Below are 9,804 nucleotides of genomic sequence, written 5' to 3'. Positions count from 1 at the left end.
AAAGCTCTTCAGACTTCGGGGCTGCCCTGCTGAGTGACTGGTGAGTTTGGCAGCACATCTTGCATCCTTCAGCTAATACAGTGGGTTTGGAAGACACCAAGGGTATAAGAGGAATCTCAGAATGCTTTCTTCAGCATCAGCAGCAAGCTGTAAGTTTCACTTGAGAATAAGTTCATCTGAAAGGGTCATTACATTCTGTCTAGATTCCAAGGCATCTTGGCTTTCCGGTGAAGCATCATAGAAAACTGGCCAACACGCAAGCCTCTTAGTATGTTCTATAGATTATATAACTTGAAAAGTTAGGTCAGCTCTGGTGAGGTTTCCCTAACACACTTTTCTCCCAGTATTGGCTGCTGGAAGACCAGCGAATTGATGTGAGTGGTCTTGGGAAGGAAGAAATCCCATTTCTGCATACGAAGCTCCAGAGAAAAAACAAGGGTAAGTGTAAGGAGGTCAGCTGTCTGTCCCTAGGTGCAAAGCTGCATCTGCAAAGCCCCAACTGATTACCCTGGGTTACAAAGAACCTATCTCTTTCCCCGTCTGCCTCTCTCCTTCAACTATACACACACACACACACACACACACACACACACACACACACGTTCCCTGTATTCATGAAATTTAGCATCTAAAGTCATCCGTTACTTTCTAATGCACACCCAGCTGTACGCTGAATTTTCTGCATGCAGAGCCACCCTTTCCCCCTTTCCTGATCTGTAACATCATTCAAACAGGAGTTCAATGTGACAAGGTCTCAAGGAGTTTAAGGATGTTTGTCTCTTTTGGATGAATATAGATCCGCTGGCTCAGTCTTTCTCCCACTCTCTCGTTGCCTCTCTCCTCCTTTTCGTGCAAACATACACCGAGTCTCTCACAACATGTACAAATGAATGTCTCCGAGGGCTCCCGAGTTCAATGTCACGCTGGGCAGAAGTGGAGCGAGAGCGGAGCGACAGCGTGTCGCGTGCAGCCGGGTAGAGTCCCTCTCCGGCCAGCAGAGGGCAGCCGAGGGGAGGCGCTGGCGCGCGAGGGCTGAGCCGAGCCTCGCCTCGCACGGGCAGCCTCAGCCTGAGCACCAGCCGCGCCGGAGCCCGGAGCGCAGCCACTCAGGGCAGCGGCGGCGGCGGGAGCGAGGCGCGCAGCGAGCAGCGGCGCGGGCGGGAAGCAGAAGGCGCCGCCGCCGCCGCCGCCGCCGCGACGGGCAGCCGGGCTCGGCGGCCGCCGGATCGGGCCCCTGCCCCCTCCGCCTCGTGTCCCCGGCGCCGGGCGGCCGGCGAGTCTGGAGCCCGCGCCGTCGCCGGCCGCGTCCCCCGGGCATGGAAGGAGGCGGCAAGCCCAACTCCTCGTCCAACAGCCGGGACGATGGCAACAGCGTCTTCCCCTCCAAGGCGCCCGCGACGGGCGCGGGGCCGGCCGCGGCCGAGAAGCGCCTGGGCACCCCGCCGGGGGGCGGCGGGACCGGCGCGAAGGAGCACGGCAACTCCGTGTGTTTCAAGGTGGACGGCGGCGGCGGCGGCGGCGAGGAATCGGCCGGGGGCTTCGAGGACGCCGAGGGGCCCCGGCGGCAGTACGGCTTCATGCAGCGGCAGTTCACCTCCATGCTGCAGCCCGGCGTCAACAAATTCTCCCTCCGCATGTTCGGGAGCCAGAAGGCGGTGGAGAAGGAGCAGGAAAGGGTTAAAACTGCAGGCTTCTGGATTATCCACCCTTACAGCGATTTCAGGTGAGGACTCGCGCTGGCCGCCCCACCCTCCCTTCCGGGCGCGCCCTCCTTCGCGCTCCCGGCTCCTGGGAGGGGTCGCCCCGGGACTGGCGGGGAGGGGGCGCCCGGCCGGCCGCAGGAGGAGCCGCCGTGGCTTCTACCCGGGCGGCAGGCTCGACTCTGCTACTAGTTTCCACCCAGGAGGGGGTTGACTGATGAGTTCCTGTTGCCCAGGGAACCCCGGGGAAGGTTCTCCTCCTTTGCCTCGGGAACTTTGGGGCCAGATCGGGGAAGAAGGCCACGGTGACCCCCGGATGAGAGGATGCTAAGTTGTGCAGGGAAACTTTCACTTCGGAGAGATGAGAGTGTAAGAAAGTGGCCAGAAAGTCGTTGGGGGTGCCACCTTCCCTCGCGCTGTTCCCCCAAGAAGTGGGTCCGTCCCCGAAGGGGCAAAAGGCGCTCCTGAGTTTGGGGAGAGGATGAGGCGACCCGAGACAGTGACTCACGGGTCCTGGCCGGTCCAGCCTCTCTCGCCCGTAGGGGGTGTTAATCTGTTTCTCATCCGCTTATGCCTTTCTTCAGGAGAGTGGCTGGCAGGCGGAGGAAGGGTAATTTGCGCTTGGATTGCCCCTGACTTGAGATTTCAGTGGAGCTGGCGCTGCCTGGTGGGGCCGGAACCTGGCAGGGAGCCTCGAGTTCCCGAAAAGGAGACCGGGGGCGTTTTCAGAGCCCCTTCCTGAAACAGAGGGCCACCCTTTCCTAACCTTGGCTACTAGTCTATTTCCAAAATCTCTTTCCTGTTTCCCAACTCGGGGAACAAGGGCAGGAGAGCTGTCAGCTGTCAGGGAAACTCTGCTTCGGTGAATTAACGTGAAGAGGCTTCCTGATCTTATTTGTCGCCCAAGTTTTCATTGGGTTATAAGCGTGTTTAGCGATTATCAAATGAAGGTCGTGAAGTAGATCCTCTTATTAGTGTACGAACACCCTGCGGTCACGTTATATTAGCGCCTGAGGAAGGCTGAGCTTTTAATTAAAAAACAACAACAAAACCCAGTAAGCAAAAGCCAAGAGTGGCATTTATGTATGTAAGATATGTATGTATGTATGTATGTATTCATTTACTGATGAAATCGTTTGGAAAAGAAAAAGAAGAAGAATGTGGTGCAAACTAAGCAATTTTAATAGGCAGCTGTTAAGTAGCAAACAAATACAGCAATAAAAAGCATTATTTTGAGTTGCTTGTAGAGACTAAGGGACAGTTGCCTTCAACTCCACGCCTTGATGGGAGCTGTCCAGAGTTCTGATTGACATTTGGTGGAAAACCCACACTTATGCCACACAAAACCTTGGAGCAACTGTCTGCACCTTCTCTGAGATATACGTAAAAATACATATATTCTCAGAAACAAGTAACCATCTTATTTATGCATAGGATGAATGTACTTTAGGAAGTGTGGAATGTTACGGTTCTTATATGGAAAAACATAACAAATTCCAAAGGAGGACTTACAAAACATAACAACATTTATAGTGTATGGAAAATTAAGAGTTTGATTGAAACAATGTTCACATTAAAGTAATATTAAATAATCAAACATATTTCCTTCAGTAGGCTAATACTTATAGAAGCAAACTGTGAATGGCCTTATTCTAAGGTATATAACATTGTCATATTCTTTAGAATTTTAAGTTGAAATCAGATGTAGAATACTGTTTCTACGTCAGTCTTCAGTGGAAATGTATTTCAACCCATATTGTTTTTTCTTCATGAAAGAACGTTACAGAAACTGCCTTTAGTCTTAATAACAAAACTAAGCATGGGCTTTCCAGAAATATATGTAGCTCAGTATCTGCTTGCAAATAAAATGCTACATTCTGTTTGTTTAATTTTACACTCAATTAAATGGCTACTTATGACACTTTTATTTCTCAAGCAGTGTGAAAAGAGACTATACTTTTTCAAAATGGTGGCATATAATTAAACTTTCATCATTTATTAGGTAAAAAACATAGGGTCACCTTTCAGGAATTGGCATAGTGTGCCAAAATCTTTTGAATGAATGAAGTTCATGAAATTAGAGATTCTCCACATTTTCCTAAGTAAGTCATATGAGACAGGGTATCTCTTTAAAACAAACAAAATAAATTTGTTGCTAAACAGGAGGAAGAAATGGAAATCATATGATAGTTTGACTTTATCATGCATTTAAAAGAAATGAGAGATAATTAAAAAGTGAGTTAATACTCTAAACAAACTACTGTGAAACAGTTTGGAATATTTGATTTTCCCTTGCATACCTGGAAAAAGAAAATGGTAGAGGTAAATATAATTTAGATTTTTAACTGGAAGAAATCTGAAAAAAATAGATTTTAAAACTCACAATTACTATATACACTGGTCTTATCAATAAAACAACAAACTAAGGAAGAAATATAAATACTTGCTTGCATATTTTAAGTCATTATTATTTCATTGATGTCTTTATATCATCTCACTACCAATATAAGATTTCTTAAAAATATGTAACATGCCAGCATACTGTAATGAAAAAAGCAAAAATAAATAAAGCATAATTCTGTTGGCATTTTTCTTTTTCTAAAGGAAAAGCAGTGTGGAAATAATCAACAAAATATAGAAATGTTATAGTCATGAGCGGTTCACCTCAGACCCTTTCCTGATGAAGACACTTTAAGGGAAGGACTTTGCTGTGTTTCCTACAATGCCAAAGTTCAGTTCAGTGGTAATTTAGTGACTCAGTAAGTGAGACTTAAGAATACTTTTCCGTGGAGAATGGGGGAGATACCAGAAATTAAAGATACCCAGTTTGCTTTTTGGTTTTTTTTTTTAACCCCCTTCACCATTCTAAGCCTTGGCAGATCCAGGGAAGTTTCGTCAGTCAGTTCTTTGGTCAGCCCCACACTGCTGAGTGTAGCGTGAGCCCGCACTCCAGGGCCTGTCAGGACTCAGACACTGCAGCTGGTGATCTCGTCCCTTCCCAGGATGATTGATTTCCAGGGCAGGCCCCCTCCTTCCTTCAGGCTTCGGGGCTGGGCTCCCACTGGGACTCCAGAGAGCCAGCTCCCCCAGGCGCTCTCACCCGCCTGGGCCCAGGAGTGCTGTTGCCGTGTCTGGCGACAAGTTTTCTCTGCCTCCGTGTAAGTAGGGCAGATGCGCTGTATTTCCCTTTCTTCTCAGGGGAGGATGATGTTAGAAACCTTCAGGGATTACAGAGGACTCAAATACCGTCAATACTGTTGGAAATAACTGGGTGGGAGCTACAGAATTCAGTTAAAAAAAAAAAGTATATTTTTGTTTATACCATGGTGTAGCATCACCCTAACTTCACCCAAACTAGGGAAAACATGGTTAAAAAATAAAATCACACTGATTATTGTGTAATGAGGACTTGGTTTCAGTCTTCTTGAGTTTCATGTGAATAGCACACATACACAAATAATTTGAAGGTTAAACATGATTTTGAGGTTACTAACAGTGATTGTGTATTTATTAGCTAAAACTTTACTTTTCATTCACTTAATAAAAAAGTGATACTGGGCAAGCATTGTCATTTCATAGCCAGTCCATTTATGATATAATCATTCAAATGCATTGAAAGAATAGCTAGGGGACTCTTGTGGATGGTTGCTATTATGTGAGTAATTTGCCTTAGAAGAATTTATCAACAGATTATTTGTCAGTTCAAGAATTCTGACATTATTTTGTTGGATCATGCTTACATAAGTGCCTTTTTAAAAAAATAATGCTCCATTCCATATATACTGCCAGGAAACATCTTGCCTCTGGTAAGGGAGGAGATTTTATATCTTGACTCATTATTTCTTCCACTTCATCAATTAGTGTGAACAACTGTGAAAAACTTATTGTGTGGTAAGTACATAAGGACTCTAGAGACAGAGTCACTTCCTGAAGGTATTGCCATATCTGGCTTCGCCTCTCTGCCTCAGGCTGCATCCACAACTGTGCTGATGTCAGAGGTCACTGATGTGTTCATTAGAGAAGGGAGGCTTCCTCTGTGTAACAGTTAGTCAGAGAGAGACTGCTTGTTTCTAGGAGCTCCTCCCAGGAAAACAATTCAACCTTCTGGGGTTTAAGGACTAATTAGCCTACTGTTACGTTATCTTTGTGCAGAATGCACTGTATTTTCCCCAGCAGTGCTCCTTTTATTTGCTTTCTGTATCCATACAGCCAAAATTAACCATAAGAATTTATTTTTTTCCTCTGTTAGGTGAACCTTTTTCTATCTTATAAATTCAATTAAGTTCTTCATAGTGGCTCTAGCAACTGTTCAGCCCAATTATAGTGAAACTATTTGAAAAAATGTGGAGGTATGAATTTATTCACTTATGTTTTCTTTGTATACATGTAAGTTATAAAACTTTAAATTTTGCTAAATAGTTCACTATTTAATTGCACTTAATAGATATAGTGATTATACTATTAAAATATTACAAGATATTTTCCATTTTTTCCCAAGCAACTTTGCCTTTAAACCTACTTTTGGGGTTTATTATGTAAATTGAGTGTCAGGCAGAAGCACTTTTACCAATTCACATTTTATTATGTGGGCTTGTATTGATGAACTTGCATCCTGAATAATAATAAAAGAATTTCAAACGCATTGGAACTATATATTACTGACCATTGTTAGGATAGGCTCATTTAACAGAATTTAGACTATATCTGCTTGATCAAAAACCACAAACCAAAACAACACCAACATCAGAAAACAATTTAAATAGTATTTGTAATTTTGCATTATTCCGCTCAATGAACCTGTGTCCCCAAGTGAGTATGAGGCTAGCAAGGTAAATGTGTGGTTTGGGTGTGATCTTTTTGCCATCCCAGGTGTAATTCTTGTGTTTAACAGATTCTTCACTTGTGCTCACTCATGCTTAGTCCCTCAGTCCTCTGACTCTTTGCAGCCCCATGGTCTGTAGCCTGCCAGGCTCCTTTGCCAATGGGATTGTTTTTCCAAGGAAGAATACTGGCCTGTGTTGCCAGGGGATCTTCCCAACCCAGGGATTAAACCTGTGTCTCCTGCCGCTTCTGCATTGCAGATGGTTTCTTTACCTGCTGAGCCTGTTTACTTCCTTACTTGGAGACAAAAATTGGCTTTAGGATGAAGACTTCCCAACAGGGTTTCTTATAGGTATAATGCAAAATTATGGTAGACCATCAGTACTGCAGGAAGAGTATTGAACAAGTTCAGGGTCTGTGACAAATTTTCATTTCATCATTTTGGGTAAAGAAGTAGCAAGCTATGAATTAGGCTGACACAATATATTTTAGGAGGAGAGTTAGTGGTGATGAAGAAAAAGTCTGCATGCACTAGGATAAAAAACTATTTATACTTTCACTAAGTACTTTTCTTCCAAAATTAATTCTTGTGTGTGTGTGAAGGTATCTTGATATACAAGTTAGCATTATTTTCCCAGAAGAGAAAAATCAGGGGAAAATGGTGATGCTCCTTGGTTCACTTGGAGTTTTCTATGTTTTTGCAAAATAAACCTCCTGGCTATGTTAATTCTGTGTATGTTGTGCGTGCACGTGCCCGCATAAACAAGCAAGAGAGAAACTGTTCAAGGGACATTTTATATAAGCACATCTGATAAATGCTCATTTATCAGACACACCTCACTCAAGTATGAGTGATAAAAATTGATTTCGTGACCCTTTTCAAGTTTATTTGTTAAGTTCCTGGTAATATTATGTTTCATTTAATAACGATCACTCAGTTAAAGTATCAAAATTATGCATGCCTCAGGTTTACAATTTAGCAATCTTATTTACATAGACTTGTTTTTCTTTTCAAGATGTTATAGCTCTAAAGAAGTAAGGCTAATTAAATCTAAAATAGAATGGATTTATGTGTACATATAACTGATTCATTTTGCTGTACTGCAGAAACTACCTCAATGTTGTAAAGCAACTATACTCCAATAAAAATTAATTGAAAAAAGAAGTAAGGCTAATCACACACACGTAGAGTTAGCAACTGTTTACAAATTTTGTATGTTCAGGTTTCTTTCAAGTATTTCACTATTATCAGCAGTGCTGCAGCAAACATCTTTGTCCATTAGTCTTCATTATATTCTGTACATACTGATCTTATCAAGTAATACTGCTACCAACTAAGACTCTTCTTAAAATTTTAAGTGACGTGGGTACACCAGTGTTGATGTTCTTGTTTAGATAGTCATAGGCAGTTTTAGGACAGAAAGTCAGAATTGTGCTCCCTATTCATCACAGAGTACGTGGAGTGGCAAGAATGATCTTATGCCATGTTATCTTATGTCTAATGAAGTTATCACACTACTTAAAATCCTTTGAGGGCTTCCCATTACTCTTGAATATATTTGACAAACGAGCTACAAGACTTGCATAATTTCAACTTATCTGGGCAACCTCGTCACACAACGTTTGCTCCCTCACTGTCCTCAGCCACCTGGGTAAGTTTTCAGCTCCCAGAACCAGCTGAGTTCTCTCCTGCCACAGATTTTGATGTGACATTTAACCCCGTTGCCTGAAATTCTCTTTTCACTTTGTCATTCTGCATTATACCTAGTTTCTCCTCCTCATGTGGATTTCAGTTTAATCACTGTGATCACCTTCAACACCTCCCCCCTCCACTTTCTTTTTCTATCTGGGCTTTTTGTTTCATCAGAATTTATACTTCATGTATCTTTTTCTACTAGAATTTAAGCTCCCTCATGTCATCAATATTATTCCATTTTATACTCCTCATGCCGTAAGAATGTACATAATAGACATTTTTCCTGCTAAGCTTTCTCAGATGCTTTAGTTTTTAACAAGTTTTTGAGATAGTATTTATCTACAATACAATTCACTCATTTAAAGGGAATGATTGAATGTTTCTAATATGTTCACAGAATTGTGCAGCCATTACCACAATCAATTCTAGAAAATTTTTATCACTCTAAGAAGGAATGCTGTATCCATTAGCACCCAGTTCTCTTCTTTCCTTCCCTTCCTCCCCCACACAGCTCTATCCAACCACTAATCTACCTTCTGCCTCTATAGATTTTTTTTTTTTCTTATTCTGGAAATCTTGTATCAATGGAATAATGCAATATATAATTTTTTGTTACTGGTTTCACTTAGCATAATGTTTTCATGTTTTATCTGTGCTATAGCATATTTCAGTTCTTTATTTTGGTATGGATATACCACATTTTGTATTTCCCTGGTGGCTCAGATGGGAAAGAATCTGCCTGCAGTGCAGGAGGTCTCTTGGAGAAGGAAATGGCTACCCACTCCAGTATTCTTGCATGGAGAATCCCTATGGACAGAGGAGCCTGGTGGGCTACAGTGCATGGGATTGCAAAGAGTTGGACACGACTGAGCAAATAACACACAGACACGTACACCAAATTTTGTTGATTCACCAATTGATGGATACCTTTGTTTTTGGTCTTTATGATTACTGCTGGTATGAATGCTATTGTAGTTTTTATGTGTGTGTGTGCAGAGATGTATTTCTGTTTGTCTTAGAAGGGAAATTTCTGGCCCAGATTATAAAAAAAAAAAAAAAATTTGAATGAATGCACACTCCAACCAGGGTGTGCCATATTTATTCTGTACATTAATAAATCCAGTTAAAGAAATCTCTTTCTTTTCCTACAGCAATACTTGGCATCCTTTCCTTGTTACCACCTGTAAGTACATGTCCCAGCCATTACATTTTCCTGCCGAGTTTAGAGAGGACTAAATGAAACTGAAGGGCGGTTAAGCCCTATGAACTTGGTGACATGGATGGATGATGAGACCTGGGCTAGAAGTTTAGCTCTCTGGAATCTTTTTTTTTTAATAACCTTTATTTTCCAGCAAGTATGTTGTCTTTTTTTTTTTTTTTTTGACTGCATGACATGTGGATTCTTAGTTCCCTGAACAGGGATAGAACCCCTGCTAAAGTGGAAATGCAGAATCTTAGCCTCTGGACCACCAGGGAAGTCCCGCTTTGAAATCTTGATTCTGTGACTCCAGCTCTTTTACCACAAAGAAACAAGGCTGCCAGTATAAATAATTCTCCACATCTGCAGGAAAACATTATGTTAAAGCT

The 9,804-nt window shown here is 42.5% G+C and overlaps 1 protein-coding gene across 1 annotated transcript in view; it reads left to right on the top strand.

The window, feature by feature from the left end:
• The first annotated feature begins 857 nt into the window (after window positions 1-857).
• Window positions 858-9,804, top strand: part of HCN1 (hyperpolarization activated cyclic nucleotide gated potassium channel 1) — a 442,363-nt gene continuing 433,416 nt past the window's right edge. Inside the window, exon 1 of the mRNA XM_020879154.2 lies at window positions 858-1,723. Coding sequence (XP_020734813.2) covers window positions 891-1,723 — 833 coding nt within the window. The 5' untranslated portion in view covers window positions 858-890. The remainder of the gene's footprint in view (window positions 1,724-9,804) is intronic.

Source organism: Odocoileus virginianus, chromosome 14 (assembly GCF_023699985.2).
Source record: "Odocoileus virginianus isolate 20LAN1187 ecotype Illinois chromosome 14, Ovbor_1.2, whole genome shotgun sequence".
In the NCBI taxonomy this organism is placed as follows: Eukaryota; Metazoa; Chordata; class Mammalia; order Artiodactyla; family Cervidae; genus Odocoileus; species Odocoileus virginianus.
This window is presented reverse-complemented; position numbering and strand designations above follow the sequence as displayed.